Raw genomic sequence first — 20,793 nt, 5'->3', positions numbered from 1 at the left:
ACATATACAGTTCTTTTGTAACATCCTCTGGCTGTGTCATGTATATCTGCAGGCATGCCCTGTGTCCATCCCAGTTAGCTTTTCAAAGAAAAGACCTGTACCTTTGACTACTTTTGTATCCACTCTAGTGCTGGTCTCCTGCACTGAATCATCAAGAAACATTCAATAAATGCTTACTAAACCAATGAATTTGCAGTTGACCCATGATAAATCAAGAGTCATATGTAGAGATTCATGCAGAAGCACATAAAGGGGTTAAATATTGGCCCCATTTGTCAAAGCACAAAAGTGGAAACCCCACCCACAGTGAGATCTGTGGAAATCAAAGGGCTGAATGTGGTATAAATTCCTCTGCCCTGATTGCACACAGAGACCTGCCAACATTTTTCTCTGATGTATTCGTTTCTACAAAAAAGGGTCGAACTATGTTCCTAAGAACCTGATCCTGAACTGAGATACACAATCATGAATCACCACCATGTATCTAGGAAAATTAACTCCTCACTGATCTTATAAGATCAATGACATGGGGACATTGCAGGGGAGGGTGGGGAGGGTGGCCTAGCTTGTGTTGCTGAGATCGGGCTCAGGAACAACTTCTCATCTTGGCACAAGAATGTACAGGAGACCATTAAGGCATTCTGGGTCATCTAGGTTACCTTAAATTTAATATGAGTCACTGCAAGGAAAGGGGGGAAGGTTGGGGGTTGGGAATAAAATTATGAAATCAACTGGGAAAATGATAGCCCCAGGAGAGGAATTTTCTTACTATTCTTTTCTATGCAATCCGTTTTAAGCATTGGTTGGGAGGGGGGAACAGAGTGGAAGAGAGATAATTTAATGTACTTGGCTTAAAAAGGAGATGCTACTGAGATACCACTGAACATTTATTATAATTATAATGTATTAATTTCTCCCAGCTCTCTGACAAAGAACAAAAGCGATCTAACGACAGTACCACTAACTGAATAAAAATTTGGCTACAGTGGTGTTAGTGAATAATTTGTCTTCTTCTACTTGATTTACTCACATTCTAGCTGACAGGGTCCCCCATTCTATGCATTCATTTTGTACTTAGAAAGGGATTGTTTATAATTTACAGTAAGGCTGAGGGCTATTATTCTTCTCTGTCAAATAGCATCAGTGGCAGTAGCTATCTCTTCCTGTGTCCATGCCACAGATACAAAGCAAATCTGTATCTTTAGTAATCAATCTTAGGAGTATTATATATCTTTTCCACCAAGTAGTAGTTAAATGTAGTTTTTTTACAGATTTCAATAGTGGTTCCGCAAATATGAAAGAGACTGTGTGACAACTCCAATAATCCTGACATGGGCAGTTTCCCTGAATATACAAATTTGCCAGCAGATTTTTCTCTAAAAAAGATGTTGAGGAGAAGGGACTTTAGTGATGTCCTGGTGGCAAATATTTTATTTTTTTAAAAAAATATTTATATATTTTTCCAATTACATGTAAAAATAATTTTAATATTATTTTTAAAAATTGAGTTCCAAATTCTCTCCTTCCCTCTCCTTGCCCCTCCTTGAGAAGGCAAGCAATTTGATATAGATTATACATGTGCAGTCATGCAAAACATATTTCCACATTAGCTATGTTGAGAAATAAAATACAGGCAAAAAAAACCCCAAGAAAAATAAAGTTAAAAATTATGCTTCTATCTGCATTCAGAGTCCATCAGTTCTTTCTCTGAGAGTAGATAACATTTTTCATCATGAGTCCTTTGGAATTGTCTTGGATCATTAACAGTTGATCATCATACAATATTGCTGTTACTGTGTATAGTGTTCTGTTTCTGTTTACTTCACTTGGCTTTAGTTCATATAAGTCTTCCCAGGTTTTTCTGAGAGCATCTTGCTTATCATTTTTTATAGCACAAAAGTATTCCACCACAATCATATACCTTAACTTTGGTGTGCTATTCCCTGAACCGATGGGCATCCTTTCAATTTCTAATTCTTTCTTTTGGCAAATATTTTTAAAATAGTTAATGTATCCCTGAGTTTGTTAGTGTAAGAAATTCTATCTGAACCTCTCTAATGGGGTAAATGACTTGCCCAGGGTCACATAGTTAGTTTGTTAGAAACCAAGTAAATCTTCCTGACTTCAAGCTTAACACTCTCACCATCATACCACATTGCCTCTATATTTTAAAAATAAAGAGATGGAAATACTTAATTTTGACAATATTAGAGGTCTAAAGTTTGTAAGTGCTAGAAGAATGATTAATGCCCAACTCATCCAACCCCTTAGTTTTTCAGATGAGGAAATTGCAACTCACAAAAGTAAAAAGAAACACGTTTTAAGTTCCATAACAAATAAATTGTGGAGCTAACATAAGAATGAGGCTTCTGATTTTCAGTCCAGTGCTTCCCCCACCCCACACACTAGGTCATGCAAATGGAATACCATTTGTAACCCTCATTAAGGAGGCTTTTGGTGGAAGAGGTCAAATCAGGAAGAAACAAAAGTATTGTGGATGCATTGAGATCCACAATATTTTCATTACAATTGTCACAAGAGATTACAGAAGAATTAGGTACATCTAGTTCCATCAAATACTTAATTTTGGTCATTTTTACCTGTTCCTTTTATTTCCAAAATATCTAAAGGTGGTTTGGATTTAAATTTTGCCCCTTCGAATAGCCCAATAGTATCTTTTGGCTTTGATTTGAATTTGAAGAATGAACTTCTTTTGTGGTAGCATAATGCCAAGATTTTAATGGAACGCTTTAGTCGATTTCCAAATACTCCTAGCCAATAGCAAGCAAAGTTCAACTCCCTTATTCTAAACCCTGAAACACTGCCTGTTTTCCCTTTGTGCCAAGAGCTACATTAGAAGATCGAGGTTATACAACCTGATAGTTTGTTTATTTTGTTGCTTTTAAAAGAGAATTTACTGCTATCTTTTGTTTTCAGATCACCTAGATTTTTCCTGTATCTCTCACCACCCTAACTCAAAAGCCATCATTTGTAACAAATACTATTTTATTAAAAGAGGGAAAAAATCAGCAAAACCAATCAATCAATTGAAGAAAAATATGACATTATATATTGCTTTCTATACCTGTGAACTCTTCACTTCTCATCTCTCTTTTGAAGACAAGCCTATTCATTATCATGTTGCAACAGTTCCTTTCATTTGCCTTGATGTAGTCATTGTGTATAGTTTTTCTGGCTCTGCTTACTTCACTATCAGCTAATGTCTTTCCATGCTTTCCCTATATTCATTTATGTTTATACCTTCTTGCATTCATCTCTGCTTACTTTACTATCAGCTAATGTCTTTCCATGCTTTCCCTATATTCATTTATGTTTATACCTTCTTGCATTCATGTACCACAATTTGTTTAGCTATTCCCCAATCAATGGAAATCTACTCTGTTTCCAGTTCTTTGATATCACAAGAAGTGCTGTTATAATTATTTTTGCTTTTCTTTTTCTTAGTGAAATAGCTCTAGGACCAAAGGGTATGGGTATTTTAGCCATTTTCTTTGCATAATTCCAAACTGGTTTCCCAAATTGTTGTATAGATTCACAGCTCTACTATGTATTGGCGTAACTTCCTTTCCATACTCCTTCCAACATTTCCCATCTTTATCAGCTTTGTCAATTTTCTGGGTGAGGGGTGAAACCTCAGAACTGTTTTGATTGACATCTCTTTTATTTGGAACATTCTAGCATATGACTCTTTTAATTTGCAAGTGTTCTTTTAATAATCGTTTATTTATATCCTTTAACTATCTATTGGGGAATGACTTTTGGTCTTATATTTGTAAGTTGTCTGCATAGTTTGTATATTTCCTCTCTTCTAAATTTTTTCTCAACCTTCTTTTTCCAACCTCATCATTTGACTGAAACTGCTCTCTACAAAAGTTACCAAATTTTAATTGAGAAATCTAATAGCCTGTTCTCAATCCTTATCCTTCTTGACCTTTCTACAACTTTTGCCACTGTTGATCACCCTCTTCTGGATACCCTCTCCTCTCTAGGTGTTAATGGTATGCTTCTTTCCTGGTTTTTCCTCCTACCTGTCTGATCCATTCTTCTCAGTCTCTTTTTATCCCCAGCACTTAGTACAGTTCATGACACATAGCAGGCACTTAATACATGCTTACTGACACCAAACTCTTATTAGAAATATTTGAGTGCGCAGCTAGGTGGTGCAGTGGATAGAGCACCAGCCCTGGAGTCAGGGGTACCTGAGTTCGGATCTGGCCTTAGACACTTAACACTTACTAGCTGTGTGACCCTGGGCAAGTCACTTAACCCCAATTGCCTCACTTAAAAAAAAATTGATACAAAGATTTTTTCCTTAACTAACCTCTTATGTTATACCTTAGTTTTACTTGTACAAAACCTTTATAATTTCATGAAATCAATATTATGTATTTTGTGCATCTGTGAACTACTACTTTTTGGTGATATGATTTTTAATATTTAGAAGCCTTAGCATTTTAAGGGCCACTATCTTATATTTAAGTTTGGATATAGTTTATGTGTATACATGTATGTATGTGTGTGAATGAAAATTTACCTAGGACACGTTTTCAATATCAGAGTGTAATTTAAAACTTTTGCATCACTATTTTCTCTCAAGTCTCACATTAGATTTAAATGCATTAGGAAGGTTAAAAAATATACCATGACAACAACAGAAACCACATTCTTTTTTTATTTCCTTCTGGTGGTTTTCTTCTCTTTTCTAGTTAGGAGGCAAATTATTTCATTTTCATTATCAGCACAGTGCATAAACCATCTGTTACTAGAAGGTATAAGCCCAAGACCATTCAACCCAAAGCATCAAGAGCAGCTGTAAATCTAGAGGGCCTGTGCTTTCTAAATGGAGCAAAGGTTTGTACATCAATCTCCCAAGTTGCTGAGTAGCTGGTACTGTGCCCAAAACCTAGCAAATAAATTCAACTTGATAACATTTTTTTAAAAGATATGTTGTGACAGAGCTTATGGAGTTTAAGCTTTTTTTTTTTTTTCAAAAGCTCTAATCGTGAGGCCCACTAATTGTGAGTCATAGAGAAGTCACACAGACTTTCTGGCAGGCCAATACCTGTTCAAAAGTAGTATCATTTGGCCCTTGGGCACTATTATGTTCCTCTGAGGCCTCCAAAACACAGTACAATAGAAAGTAATTTATATTTATATATTACATTTAGGGAAACTGAGGGAAGTGAAGCCACTTGGGTGACTAAGTGATTTATTTAACATGGGACACTGTAGACAGAGACATGATGAGAACCTAAATCTGGAAGTCTGGATTCCATATACCATTCTCTGGGTCCCTTGGCAATCCCTGGGCTATCTTCCAACTCTCAGTATTAATCATGGACCAGGGTGACATTTAGAACTTTTACAAATTTCAATTGTGTATGTTTTTAATTGCAAACATACACTTATTTTAAATTAACCCTAAGGCCAACACTATTGAAGCATGAAGTATGTGCAAATTATCCTATACAAAATATTTTAATTTTAAGCATTAGTGATGCCATTTTCATTACCCAGCAGCCTGTTGTCCCACATTATGGGTAGATGATGAAAGGAAAATGATTCATAAGCATGTTCCCTAAGCTTCCCTTGTGCCAAGCATACAGCCCGACTACTTTGGTCTGGGTGTGGTGATTTTGACCTTAGTGTCTATTGTGTATGTTTTTTCAAAGTTTGTTTTGCTTTTTTTAGTCTGCCTAGTTCTATTTGGGAGTGTAATCTAAGGAAAGTGTATTTGTTTTCCATGTGCATTATGATTTGCTCATATTTTTTAATGACACATGTAGGATAACACCCTACTTATTATAGCATAGTTAAGGGTCTGTCACTGTTTCCATGATAAAGTCTTGCTTGCTGAGGTTTATTACACAGCCATAGCAAATTGCCACAGGCAGAAACTTGGCATTGCTTATCCTCAGCTAGAAGGAAATTATTTTCAGCAATTAAAAAAAGATAAAAATAAATATATATTTACCAGCTAAAGAACACATGAGCTTGCTAATATAATTTTAATCAATTTAATGAGAAAAGATACATATATGATATAGCCTATGCTTTTAATTTTTTTCAAATTAGTAATTGAGTTATTGAGCTAGAAATAAAGTATTGTTCAGTTGCTATATGGCTTTTTTAAAAAAATCAACTTTTAAATGATATGGTTTGTAACTCATATTGGTTTGCTGAACTGATATAATAGGCCCCAGTGAGTCTGAGGGCTGCTGAATAAGTGAACCAAGAACTAAATAGGATTTGAGCAGTAAGTATTGCAGGACTGTTCCTTGTTCATCATAACAGAAATTTACGTTCTAAAGAATTAGGTTTGTTGCCCCAGGTAAATATAGATGAAAGAAAGAAGTGATGCTCAGGGGGATTAAATAACTACCCTGTGTAGATGATGAAAATTATAGAGTGAAGATTTGAACCCAGGCCTCTTGAACAGATAAATAAGAAATTAATTCAACGGTCAATTTACAGTTATGATGGAACAAACCAACTGGACTGAGTCAGTAGACCTGGGTTTTCCAGCAAGTTCTGACAATGTGCTGTAACCTTGCCTAAATTATATAACCTCTGTGAATCTCAGGTGCCTCATCTATCATCTTACTTACTTCAAAGAAATATATAAAGATGAAATGTAAAAGGGCTTTCGAAGGATATAAGGTGTTATACAAATATAAGATAAATTTTTACCATATACCTTGAAGCCAAGCAGTCAGATTGATGAGAAATCAACATTACTATGTATTCTTAAAATAACATTTCATTCCAAACATTATTTTGATGAGGCACTTGCTTTTTGTTTGGGGGGGGGGGGCAAGGCAACAAGGGTTAAGTGACTTGCTCAAGGTCACACAGCTACTAAGTGTCAAGTGTCAGAGGCCTGATTTGAACTCAGGTCCTCCTGAATCCAGGGCCGGTGCTTTGTCCACTGGACCACATAGCTGCCCTGGTGCTTGCTTTTTTTTTTTTTTTAGTGAGGCAATTGGGGTTAAGTGACTTGCCCAGGGTCACACAGCTAGTAAGTGTTAAGTATCTGAGGCCGGATTTGAACTCAGGTACTCCTGACTCCAGGGCTGGTGCTCTATCCACTGCACTATCTAGCTGCCCCGGTGCTTGCTTTTATAAATATATGTTTGCTCCAAGTCCTTCAGTTAAAATGAGATAAGGTTGACTGTTATTATGAGTTAACTTTGTTTTTGAGGAAGGCCTATCCAAAGTTGCAGCGTTTGGTTTGGGTGTGTTGTGAGTTTGGGGGGAGAATGCTGGAATAAGATCCAAATTCCATAAAAGAATTTTTAAAAAGAATTTAAATAAGTATATGAGCTGAGCCTTAAACTTGAAAAGAAGTCTACATTGGTCTAAATCTCCAACTGATATAACCTGATAGTAAATATTTTAACTCCATATCTCTGTCAATAATTAAACAAAGCATACCTATCGGGTGACTGCCAATATACCTATTTATGAACTACTATTTTAAAATTGCCATTAAGTTGGAGACCCATACAATTATTACATTCAGCACACTTGTGCTCCCTCTACTGCTTTGATGGAAACATTAACTCATCAAGACCTCAGTACAATTTTCTCAGCAGTGTGCAGTCTTTGGGGGGGAAAAAAAAGCACTGATGTGTGCACAAATTAGGGAGTTTGTGAACTAGAACAGAAAAGTGGCAGAAAATAATTATTTCTTAAAGGAAGAAAACCCCCCAAGGCTTTAAAGACACAAAAATCCAGGAATAACAGGCACAGAAGAGACAAGGGGGGCTGTGGTGAGAAGGGTGAACATAGGAGTTAAGTAGGATATTGTGGGAGTTGTGAACTTTTTTGGAAACTACTATTTTATAGCAAATCATTTTACAATATAAAAGCATTCTTGATACAATATTTCTAATCCCACAAACATGCAGTCAATAAAATTTGATGGGTAGAATTCATTATATGTTCCTGATAGCTAAGTAATCTAGGACATATGTTAGGTAGGAAGATTCCCCGAATCCAGGAGTACAATGGTGGTAGGGGACAGAATGGAAGGCTTTACTAGGCATTTTCTTGCCTTTTAAAGTTTGCCTTGTCCGTGTGTGAATGTAATATCTGGTTTGTGAATAGTACTATAGTACTACACATTTGCTTACTGCTTCATGAAAACTGTACTCTTCTTTGACTAAGCTTTTATTTGCATGAGATAGTCTCACTTTTAAAGAGACAGTGCCAGATCTCTCTTATTTGCAATTTAATCCTTTCTCGTCTGAAACAACTGCCTCCAATACCCTATATCATGAAAGAGTATCATGAGAATTATGCTTAGCTCTTGGCCTTGCAGGAAGAAATAGTTACAGATTTAAGTCATAGTTTATTGGTGTTCATCTCAGAAATTAACGGCACATTCTTGTTTTACTGTCAGTAATATACAGATTTAGTTTCCTTAAGGGTGCATTTAAATTAATTGACTGACTGTAATCTGAATTATGAGTTTTAATTTGCTGAAGGCTGTTAAAATAACTTGAACTGCTTATGTCAATGAAATAATAAAAATATTTGCTCTTTATTAAAAAAAATTCTCTTAATGCAAGATGACTAAAAATAGACTGGAGGTGGATTGGACAGTCTGCAGATTATGAGTTGGAATAAAAATGTCTCACTTAAGCCAAAAACATGGCAACCAATATTTTCTGTTATAAAAATATTTTAGATGAATTTAGTTTTTATGAAAGCTGTCTGAAGCTGAAAGGAATAGCAGCAGCTCTCTATTTATTCACAAGCCAGTAATAATACCTGAGGCTCACAAAAGAGGATTCATTATTGCATAAAGCCAACCAGCTCCCGTTTTTGTTCAAAATCCCACTCTGACGAGGAGGTTAACATTTTATGTTTTGTTATGTTATTTGATACTAACCTTCACTTTGCTAATAATGCCTGTCAACTGGAACAACAAAAAAGATCACGGCTTTTTGAGAAATGGATCATAACTGTCCACTAGAGGCTGTAATGAGACCAACAATGTCATTGTATAGCAAACCCTGGATTTTCAAATGGTAAAAATAAATAAAAATGTAAAAATGAGTAATGATGACCAATGATTCTTTATGAATAACAAATTATGTGCTTGCATTTTCAAAATGATAGAAAAACCCATTTTTTCATACTCTACACACTATTTTATTTTCATATTTAAAGCACAAGGCTTTGTAGCCCTTAAGGGGGCTACAAACTGATACCACATTTCTTTTGGTGATTCTGGATTTGCATGACATGTTGACTAATGTATTTCAGTCACACATGAATGCAGTTGAAAGATCCATCAAGTTCAACATACAGGCAACAAGTGGAGTATAAAAATGCAACGCTAAACTTATTTTTGAGCTGCATGTTGTCTGTTTCTGCGGCCTAACTCCCTGAAGGGGGCCAGACAGTGTCCTGACACCTATAGGTTCCCCCTTTATCTGCTGCAAGAGGAAGCTGAGCTTGCTTCAGCATGAATGTGGCTTCTTTTCCTCTATGTGTGCCACACCTGTTGGCAAGGTGAATATTTCTCAGAAAGAGATTCCTTCCTACTGAGGTAACATTCAACTAATTACAAAAAAAAAAAAAAAAAGGAAAAAGAAAACGCTAACAACCCTAAGAGCTTACTACTGAGCCCAGAGGATGTGCTTGAAGCTCTCTAAAATTCATTTGATGTTTGCCATTCCCCATCTCTCACTAGGACCTCATTTCTGATTAAATCAATGAACTTGACATTGTCCAGGTGAAGATGATGTTATCTGCCATAGTTGGCTGCTCTGTTTAGACATTAAGAATAGTTACAGAACATCCGGGTCAAAAGAATCTGGGCCTGCTTTTGAAAGTAAGGGAATGGGCAAGGGATAGTCGATTACTAGGCTTCAGGGATAGTGGAGGTAAATGCATATCTAGGGAAAGGGGCGTCCCTCAAAGTTTCCCCAGCAGAATTTAGTAAAGATTTCAGGGACCTTGTAATCACTCTCGATTTTCTGCATTAAAGAATGAATTTCCAAGCCTTGAATTCCTAACCCACTTGCTTGCCCAACCGGATTCAAGGTTGACATGAACTGTTCATTTAGCAGAGGCAAGATACTTTGAGCATCAGTGTCCAGTGGAGCTGTGAGTTTGGTTAGGCCAGTGGCAATTGAGTAATTCTCTTTCTGGCACTCACCTTGATCCCCCTCTCCTCTAGTCGACATTTCTGTAACCTCCTTGGGTTTGAGCAAAAAAGTCAGTCGGAGCTCCCTGGAGACCTTTCCCTGCCTGCTTGCCAAGGAAGTGCAAGAAGTGTGTGTGTCGGGTAGGGGTGGGGTGGGGGGAAGGCAGAGGCGGCGGCGATCTAAGAACACCCCCACACACACACCCCGAGGTTTAAATAATCCAGCCCTACTACCTTGACCTCTCATTTCTGACACTCTTCCCTTACTACCATCCCTCACCTCCTCCCACCCCGAAAGCTACTTTTTCGGGCGAGTAAGGTTAGTGGGTGCAGACTCAGGAATGAAAACTGCTATACCCCCCACTCTCGCCAATCCCTAATCCCTCCCAGTAAATTCTTAGAAGAAGGCTGTGCAGAGACCAAGGAAGGGTTAAGCCCGGCTGGCCCGGCTCTGCTGTGCGTATGCAATAATCTGTGTGGCTCTCTTGGATGTTAGCCAAAGAGTTGCCTTGCCTCCTCCCCCTCCCCCCCACCCCGGTCCGACCTCCTCTGCCCCCGCCCCCCCCCAAGCTCTTTTCACCCCCCCCCCCCCCCCGTAGGATCCTTGAGCGGTTGCAGCGGCAGCCAACTGCTCCATATTTGGCTTCTATTACACATTTACATACTGGAGCAAGCGAGCAAGCAAGAGAGGGAGGGAGGGAGGGAAAGAGAGAGGGAGAGAGAGAGAGAGAGAGAGAGAGAGAGAGAGAGAGAGAGAGAGAGAGGGAGGGGGGGTGGAGGGAGGAGGGAGAGAGGGAGGGGAGTGGAGGAGGAGGAGAGAGCAGTGTATACCGCAGACATCATTTCTACTACAGTGGCAGAGACGTCCAGGACCTGTTTCACTGCAGGGGGATAAAAAACAAGCCCTGTGGATCAGCAACAGCAGCAGCAAGCAGCAACAGCCGCCGCAAGACATTGTTTCTCTCCCTCTGCCCCCCTTCCCCAAGCAACCCCAGATCCATTTACACTTTACAGTAAGTGGCTATTTTTTTCCTCCTGTTTCTTTCTCTCCCCCTCCCCCTTCTTACTCTCCTCCCCTCTCTCCCCCCTCCCCACCTTCCCGTCCTCTTCTCCCCTTATATAGATTAAGACCCTTCTTTCTGCTATCCCGGGAACAACATCATCAACAACAACAACAAACAAATCCAACCCAAACCCTCAAACGGCGGCGGCACCAACAACAGCTGGAAGAGCAGAGAAGAAAATAATACGCGTTGTGTTGTGTGTGTGTATGTTGTGTGCGTGTGTGTACATACAACCTTCCTACGCTTCAGCCTCTCTGTTGCCAACACCCCCACTCCCAGCGCTGGGGCAATTGGCTAAGGGAACAGGCCAGGAAGCAGATGGAATAGGTGTAGGCGGGAGTGGGGGTGGGGGACACGCGCCCCTGGGGGGAGGGGGCGGGGGGGTGGATTGTCCCTGGGTGCCCGGGGAGATTCATTGCACCCCTGTTACTGCTGCTGCTGTTACTCAGGCTCCCGAGTGCATGTAAGAAATGTCCTCCCTCCCTCGGGGTGGCGCAGGGGGAGTCAGCAGCAGCCTGCACTCTTCTCCACCTCACCCCCCCCCAACACTCACCCCACTCACCCCCACTTTGCACTCTCCAGACTGAGAAGGAGGGACTCCGTGGGTTGTGTGTGTGTGTGTGTGTGTGTGTGTGTGAGCGTGCACGCGTAGGTATGTGTTGATTCTGGGGAGGGTTGGACTCCAGGTTACCGGCTTCTTCCTTCTTACTGCTGGGGGTCGCAAAGCCTGGAAAGACTGTCCTGTGTGTGTGTGTGTGTGTGTGTGTGTGTGTGTGTGTGTGTGCACGCGTCTAGGGGAAGGGGGGGGGGGTCTGGTCAGGACTTTGCAAGTGGCCAAGACATACTGCCCAGGCTAGGAGAAGAGAGATGGGAATATTGGGGAGGGGGCGTCGGGGGGGGCAAAGAAGGAAAGGGCGAGAGGGGAAGGGAACGAGGAGGGGGGGGAGGGAGAGAGAGAGAGAGAGAGAGAGAGAGAGAGAGAGAGAGAGAGAGAGAGAGAGAGAGAGAGAGAGAGAGAGAGACTGAGAGAGACTGAGAGAGACTGAGGCTGAGCTGAAAAGGGTAACGGGGAGGGGACGCGCGCGCGCGTGAGTGTGTGTCTGTGGGTGCCCGGAGCAGCGGCGGCTGGAGTGGCGGCCCTGGCTGGCTGCTGCCTTGTTTGTGCGGCTGCTTCCTGATCATGTGGAGCCTCAGCTGCTGCCGCTGCCGCCGCCGCCGCCGCCGTCGCTCTACTGCTGCTGCTGCGGCTGCTGCCCGGTGCCTGGCTAGCACTCCGTTCCGGGGGTGGGGGTGGGGGGGGAGGCTTTTCGCTGCTGCCGGCTGCACGTTGCACGGGAAAGAGCGTAAGAGAGTAGTAGAGGAGCTGGTGGCCGCGGGGCAAGTCCTGCCCCCGTGCCTAGAGTGAAAGGGGTTGTGTGGTTGCTGAGAGGGTGAATGAAGCCAGGAGGAGGGGAAGGAGAAGGAGGAGGAGGCGCTGCAGGGATTGGGATGCGCCCAGTAGCCCCGCTGTTCACTCAGGGCCGGGCCAGGCCGGAGACACCATCACCATTACCACTACCACCGCCTCCTACTTGTTCCAGTGCTGAGTGAGTGCAGGCCAGTCCCCAGAGGGCAAGCGAGGGAGAGGGGGAGGGTATGCAAGCTGGGCCGAAAGGGGAGAGGTAGGAGTGAGGTGTTGTAACGAGGGGCGTGTTTGTGTGTGTGTGTATGTGTGTGTGTGTGTGTGTGTGTGTGTGTGTGTGTGTGTGTGTGTGTGTTGGGGGAAGGGGTCATGCTTGGAGAGAGACTTTGAGATTGGGAGCTTGGTCATCCCTGGTCTCCTGGTTTCTTCTGCACCAGCCTCAACCCCTTCACCTTTTCCCCCACCTCAACTGGCCTCAAACTTCCTGTGCTGGGCTTTCGTTTTACTTCAGGCCATGCAGGGGTTTTTGCTGGAAGTGGTAAAAACAATTCAGATTTTCTTAGTGGGGGGTGAGGGAGGAGGGATTGAGGCTGATGGTGGAGAGTGTGTCGGGGGGGAAAAGACCGCACAGTTTCCAAGGACATTGGAATCAGCTAAAACCCTTTCCAACACTGTTTTGTTTTGTTGTTTTTGATAGCTACATCCCTACAAAAATTGAGAACATTTAAATACTTTTGCAGATGGGGAAATTGCTGAAGAGTAGTAATGGCAAAAAAAAAAAAAAAGCAAGTCGGAAGCTGGTTATATAATGCTCTATGTGGATAACAAGAACAAGCTATTTTTATTTTGTTTACCGTATGCTGTGCAGTAGGGACTCCTCCAAACTGGATCTATCCTGGATGAGATTCTGAGCTTCCCCCACAAGATGCTCAGGATACAGTTAACAAAATCAGAAGACCCCGTTGTGCATAAAGAATAAAAGCTGATGCTTTGAAATATCATTCTCTGCTCAAAAATGGTCCTTAATCCACAGCAGTGTGTGTAGGTGAATAAGTTCAGTTTTAGAAATAGAGTAGTCCCAGTTCGGTGACATTTGTTTTTTATAATGCAAACTGCACTTAATATTTAATCGTTATTGTTATATATTATGTAGTAATGGTTAGTTACTTATCAGATATTTTTAGGCACACTTTTGCTAACGTCTTAGGTAAGCTTTCTGCATTTGGGTTTCTGATGAAACCTTCAGTTAACAGAGACCCCTTGCCATCTTCGGACAACCTCTTTGCATTATTCAGAGGATGAAAATAGTTTGATCCGCTGACTCCTTGGAATGAAGGTTATTGACGGAGGAGCCAACAGAGAAAAGGGAAGGGAGGGGGAATCCCACAATAAGCTATTGGAAAGAGGTTGCATCATAGCTGCTAATACCATGCTATTTAATCTCCTCTGATTGCCCTCTAACTGTTCATGCATCATTCAATATTTTACTGGTTAGCAGCTCCCTCTAATAAATAGGCTTTAATGCCATCTTCTATATAAAGCAGAGGTTGATGGGTTCTCTTGAACCTTCTGCCTGAATGTCTTTTTCATCATGTAGATACATGTCAGTGGTGTAGGTTTGCAGTGCACTTACTCCAGCCCTGATCAGTCATGTAATTAGATCAGGCTACCATGGCAACAGACAGTATTCCTCGTCCATTCAGGTGGGTTTGTCTTGTGACTAGGCTACTCCAAGTGTTTTATGTACTGTATTTGTGCCTACCAAGCCACAGAGGACTTCACTGTTTTTACTGCATCTTCCAGTAATTTAGATGGAAGATACTGTTTTAGGCTTATACTGTCCTATTATGAAAGACACTCCTAAACTACTACTACACAAGTAAGTCAAATCTTACTGTGTGTGCAATATGTAAATGCATCCCTCAGGTGAAAGGGGCCTGACAATCCAATTGGCTTTTATTGTTAACAGATCAACAAGTATTTGGTACTTGTTAGCAACCTTTTCAAAGCTTACTAAAAAGAAGTTTTCTCTTGCAATCTGGTCCTTTTTTGGGGGGGGGAACTCTATAACCCATTAGAGTTTGCAGATTACACACATTTCCTTTGAATTTAAATTGCTGATAGGATTAAATTCTAGGGGTTCACCAAATGAAGTATTTTACTTTGTAAAGAGTCCACATTGCCACATTAATAACCTTCCTGCATTTATAACAGCTGTCTTGAACAAAAGGCATGCATGTTCCAGTGTACTCATCTTAGGCTGCATAGTGAGGGTAAATGATCTTTTATATATGTTTTATATTGATTTCAAAAAATTATATTTTTCTTCCTGGCATAGTTGAGCCATGGAAAGGTCTCTGTCTCTTAAGCAAACTATGGACTATATAAAAATATAAACAGCCCCCAGTAATTCAGTTGAACCATGTCACTTTAACACTTAATGAGAATTTTACAGATTGACATTTTATTATTCATAATATATTTAGGCCATCATCCTTCTGGATGCTTAGACTGAGCAAAGAAAAAATTGTTTCAAAAGTAAGAGTTGCTTGTAGTTGCTAAAGCTTGATACCTAGACAATCATAGTTAGAAAACAGGTACTTAAATAAGCTAGATGTATCCATTTTATACAAGGAGGCAGAAATGACAGAGGTTATTGGTGCCTGGGAAGAAGTTGTTCTCTGTCAGTTTTATAATTCTAGGTGCTATACATCTGAATCTATAGCTCTCTTGAATTTCTGGGAGCAAGGGAGGCTTAGGAAACATTGCTCCCACTGAGTTTGTGTGGCTTCTTTGTCTTGTGGTCAGTCTGAAAAGAGGTTGTTAGCATTTCTGCATATTTATCTTTGAGGCACAGGTAGAAAGGAACTTGCCTGACATTAAAAAAAAAAGTGGCTGAAAAAAAAAGTAATTAGGGACAAGGGAAAAGAAAATCACCCCCTGAAGAGAAAACAAGCCTTTACAGAATGACAGTGGGAGCTGCTGCATCTGCCCAGCTCTAGCTAATATTGTTTTGTAATTCCCAGCAAATTACTGGCTCTCTGGTGCTTCATTGTAGCAAGCAAATCTGTGTTTTGGATAGCACAGGTAAAGTTGTGGTAAAAGTGGGAACACTATGTACCTTATTAGGACCTAGGAGAAACTGTCATTCCCTCCCCCCCGCCCAGATCATTATGAAAGGGTTTCACAAAAAGAAGTGCTATGTTACTGAAAATATTATAACAGGGCCTCAGGGCCTGTACGAATTCTCTTCTACTCCAAGAAATAGATTAAAGAAAAATCCTGAAGGCTTTAGATTATGTATCAAATATCTGAAGATGGCCTCATTTAAGTTTGTTTCAACACACTCGATTCAATTGCCCAGGAGTCTTGGGAAAGGAAAGCCTTAAGAGAGTATTAAAATATTAGTAAACATATTTCTATGACTGGTGTTTTCTTTCTCAGTAAAGAGTTCAAGGACTCACATTCTTTTTCAGAAATTATTTTTTTCTTCCATTCTGACATGTCAAGAGGGCTTTACTTAAAAAAAAATACTTTTCATAACAAGTTCTGTCTCTAGCAACTCACACACCCTAGCATCCCAACACCTTTTCATTGCCTTTCTGATCAAAGTCAGTGAACTCACTTTACTTAACCCCTGACACTATTAATAAACAGAAGCATGGATGTTGATACCTAAAAATATAGTTGTCTGAAAGCGAACACATACTTTGGACTCTGAAATGCTTAGATACCTGTCTTGGTAATAGGACTTTAGTGAAGGAACACAAATAGACTGTTCCTGAAAATAATATATTTTGGGAAGGAGGATTGGTGTTGCTAAGTCAATAAAGGAAGTGTATTATTAGAAATTTGGAGTTAAAATTCAAAATCATGTATGTTATCTAGCATTTGGTTTCCCATAGGAATATTACCAGGTATGATGATCAAATAATCAAACAGGGTTTGATTGCTTTATTTTATATGCAACAGTGAATCATTAAAAACAAAGTTTAATGGAGGCCATGTTGTAGAGGTTGTCATAGTTTATTTGGATTGGATTTTTATAGTGTAGACAGACCCTAACCACGTATTAAAATGTAGGTAATCCTTAGTTATATACATTAACTAGAAGAGACTAGTTGCACTCATAATAGCTGTTCCTTCAAGTTTCAAAACATATCATAATAAATCAACAGAGATAATACTTTTAATCAAGGAAATTATGTGTAGTTGGGACGTTTGAAACTATAAAGTTCAACTTGTTACTGTCTATTAAGTTATTAACACACTAGGTTTTTTTTTACTCAAACTTTAGATAGAGATACATTTACTAGTTTATATTTCGTGTTTTGTTTTGTTTTGTGGGTAGAACTAGCACAATAATAGGTGAGGATAAAAAAGTACTTTAAAAAATCATATAGATTCAATTTTTTTTCAAATGTGCTATGATGCAGCCAGTGTTTGAAAGAGGGTTTTTCTCTGATGTTTAAATTTACTCCAGTATTTAAAACTGTAGCAGTAATATAAATAGTAATCTTATGTAGGTAACAGGATCATTACTGGTAGAAGTAGTTTTTGGCTTTTCTTAACTTTTTACAGAAATTATTTATGTGTGTGTATGTACATATGTATATACATACACACATTGGAAAGCTGTGTTTATATAAATGTACACATATAAACACATGTGTATATGTGTGCATATCTTATGTATTATACACACATATCTATCATTTATCTATCTAATCAATCTGTCTTTCTATCTATATATCATCTATCAACTTCCCAGAGAAGTGGTGTAGAAATATTTGTACTAAGTATTAACTGAGTCCCCAAATTATATAAAAAATGTCTAGATTTGTCACAAGGATATTTTATTTGAAATCTGTGATGTCAACAGAAATATTTCATTGACTTTTCATAACTTTTTTTAACCTCTGATTCATGGAATAGTGAAAATTATGCTGATAATTATCATAATGTAAATCTTGTGCTGGCTGAAAATTGCCTTGTAGTAAGCTCATTTTAGTGTAATCAGAACTGAGACTTTAGGTGATGAAGGATCACTGGGTAAGGAAGTATAATGTCCTGTTGATGAATCCATTTTCTAGGAGTTTTCTTTAAGCAATCTTGCGCTGTTTTGGGAATTGCTGATTTCACTGGACTTTTATGTAAGGATTTATGCCTCTAAAATTCTTTTAGACCTTACTTTTCAGTCAGTGTATGGGAAGCTATCTATTTCCTTCTCCTACCCTTCTCTCCCTCTCTTTTAAGCCTATAGAATCTCAAACATTATGCAGAACATTTTGTTATGCTGGATAGCTAAATTTTTTAAAAAGTTCTATTCATAATGTAAACATCTCTAGTAAACATAATCTTTTAAAAGTTTATAATTCTTTGGCCCTATGTCATATGTTTATTTCACTCAGGTTTCTTTGTAATGGATGTGCCACAGGTTGTGTTGGCTGTCTTAATTCCTATAATCTATAGCAGACCAAATTCATCTATGTATAACTAGTAGACATACTAGCTTGATAGGAATTACTATTTTATGTAATTTGTATCATGATCAATTCTTTTGCACTGTAGTTGGATACATTGAAACCTTATAATTTAGACTCTATAGAACCTAATCTTTCAGGTAATAGTTAAAAAAATATATGCATGCCCAGTAATGCATAAATCAACATGTATGAAGTTCTAGAGCCATCGGTAAAAACACACTATCTGGACTTAGGTTCAAAAATTATTCAAGCATTTGATACTCCACTGTAGATTGGCCTGGGTGATAGCAAGACCCATTTATGAGCTCTTCTAAAAGCCAAATGTGACTGAATAGAATTTTTTTTAACAACCCCTATACAATTGTTGATTCATTTGTAAGCTACCCAAGGCTTGGGGCTTTGGTAGAACTTGGAATGTCAGGGCTAGAAGAGACTGAGAAGGTCATTGAGGAGACAACATGATCTAGGGAGAGAGAGCTAGACAAGGAAGCAGTTAGTTCTGAGTTCGAATCTCGCTTCTAATGCTCATTTGCTATTTGACATGGAGTCTCAGTTTTCTCATTGGACAAATGGGTCAGTAATACCAGAATAACCTGAGGGTTGTAAATTTCTAGTGAGTTGATGTTGAAGAAACTGTGTCCAGAAGAGGTTACTTTTTTATCCTTCTCATAGCTACTTAATATAGTACTAAGCACACAGTAGATTGATATAAATTAATACTTTTTAATGCATATTTGAAGTTGAAAAAAGAATTTCATCATTTTGTTCATTCTCCTGGAAAAGTACTAGACACAGAATGGATTTGTTTTCCTTTCCCTCCCAGAAATGTGCTAAGTTGGATTGGATTCCTCATAGTAGTCTGGAGCAAACCGGTAACTGTTTAGAATGGATGCAAACGGATTTGACTACAGTTATTCATTGGCATGTTCCCAAGGACAGTTGACTCAATTACCCAGTTATTCATTATCTGTAGTGGGGGATTATCACCATCAGGTTCTTAACCTCAAGCTGGTTTCCCCTGACACCCAACATGCTTCTGGGATTTCGTTTTCTTGACTTGATTTCATATGCACTCAGGAAGCTCGAAGCAGAACATAATTGGGAAGGCATATCAACATCAAAGGTTTTATCATTTCATTCTAATGTCAAAAATATGGTTTGGGAATTGCCAACTAGATGCATTGTCTCTTCTAGTTAGTGCGCACAACTAAAGATTACCTGCACTTTAAAAGTTTGGTTAGGGTTAGCCTATGATCCTAAAATAACTAGAAGTACCAAGTCTTTTGATGGGCAGGGATAAAAAAGATGGAAATTTTTTTCTCTGAAGATGTGGGACCAGTAGATCATAGCTGTAATTTTTTTTAATCTTCTGTGTTTTAGGAAATGCTGTTTGTTTGCGTTTTTAGTCTTGTGGGATTAGAATTCTGATCTTAGCAATGATTTTTTTAATGGCTATCCCTCAAGTTACATTGGCCTATAAATACTTTCCACAAGGGAAGAGAAACTGCCTCTTATGGTGCTCCATATACAGTAGGCACTGAATGTATGAATGAATGAATGAAACAGCATGTTGCTGAATATTAGATACTGGTTTAAGTGAGGGTTTAAATGAGGCTTTACATGCCTAGATGATACAGTACTATTAGTGTGCAGGCTCACTTAATTCCATTTGTGATCGATCATGAATTTATCTAAATAACAAGAGTTTGGGGGAGCGTATGAAGCTGTGGAACAAAACCAAGCTAAGTAGCCCAAATGGAGGAAGGACCAAACCATTAACCTTAGCCTCACACTGGGGTCTAGTCAGCCAAGCTAAAGTGATCACAGTTTGAGTGATACCTCGCTGGCATATTACTCATTGGCTCTGTTAATTCAAAGCAAATTTAATTCTTTGAAGCTGGTTTGTATTTCTATGCATCTCTCCTAATGCACAAGAATCCTGTGAGTTTGTGTGCAGGTGTTGAAGTGAGGGATTCTCTGTGTTTTTGACAATCACTCTGAAGTTATTGTTCTTACATGCCTCTAAAGTTAAATTTGAACCCTAAAAAGGGCAACTTATTTTGATTTCCATTTGGTTTTCATCTCCTTTACTTTCGGATTGTTGCAGCTGCATCCCAAGGCAAGCCAGCAGGGTGGTCCATTCAAACTTTGGATTTATCCATGGTCTTTATACAGCAGTCTCTTCTCCCATCATCACTACCGGGAAGTGTACTAGAAATCAGGTAAGAGTTTCATGATGCTATTTATTTTGTGTCTTAGGGTTCAGGCAGTCTGGTCCATAAAGAAAACTATGCTGGAAAAGCTCTATGTGACTTATCCTTCAAAGGTGAAATCATGTCACTTACTTTGTTTCTGGTCTAAGACTAGCAATGTCTATACAAGTAAAGTAAAAAGGAACATTGAAGCAATTACCAAGGAAATGCAAACATTTTGACTTAATACAATTATTGCTGGAATACTTCAGGGATTTGTGATTACTGCCATACACAGACAAGAAACCCTTCTTGGTATTCTGGTCTTTGGCAGTTGCTATGGCCAGAAAACCCATTTCTCTTACAGCCCACCTTCTGGTGATGAGTCTTTTGGAAGTGAGTAAGGGTGTTCCTTGTAGGATAGATTGTTCATGGAGAAACCTGTACTGCAATTATTTGGGGGACTTCA

The 20,793-nt window shown here is 39.3% G+C and overlaps 2 protein-coding genes across 10 annotated transcripts in view; one reads left to right on the top strand and one right to left on the bottom strand.

Annotated features, from left to right (window-relative positions):
• LOC122746901 overlaps positions 1 to 20,793 on the bottom strand; it is a 96,853-nt gene that overhangs the window by 65,953 nt on the left and 10,107 nt on the right. Inside the window, exons 2-3 of the mRNA XM_043992988.1 lie at positions 12,478 to 12,640; positions 11,807 to 11,952 (exon numbers count right to left, since the gene is read on the bottom strand). Of these exons, the coding sequence (XP_043848923.1) occupies positions 11,807 to 11,952; positions 12,478 to 12,640 (309 nt within the window). The remainder of the gene's footprint in view (positions 1 to 11,806; positions 11,953 to 12,477; positions 12,641 to 20,793) is intronic.
• Positions 10,979 to 20,793, top strand: part of ATXN1 (ataxin 1) — a 533,931-nt gene continuing 524,116 nt past the window's right edge. For 7 of the 9 annotated variants that reach the window (XM_043964844.1, XM_043964839.1, XM_043964838.1 and 4 more), the window contains exons 1-2: positions 10,979 to 11,193; positions 20,240 to 20,354. The gene's annotated coding sequence lies outside the window, so the exon portion shown is untranslated. Of the gene's footprint in view, positions 11,194 to 12,558; positions 12,831 to 20,239; positions 20,355 to 20,793 lie in introns of those variants that run through there. The other 2 variants (XM_043964842.1, XM_043964845.1) reach the window with 2 other exon arrangements.

This window comes from Dromiciops gliroides, chromosome 1, assembly GCF_019393635.1.
Source record: "Dromiciops gliroides isolate mDroGli1 chromosome 1, mDroGli1.pri, whole genome shotgun sequence".
NCBI classification, from domain to species: Eukaryota; Metazoa; Chordata; class Mammalia; order Microbiotheria; family Microbiotheriidae; genus Dromiciops; species Dromiciops gliroides.
This window is presented reverse-complemented; position numbering and strand designations above follow the sequence as displayed.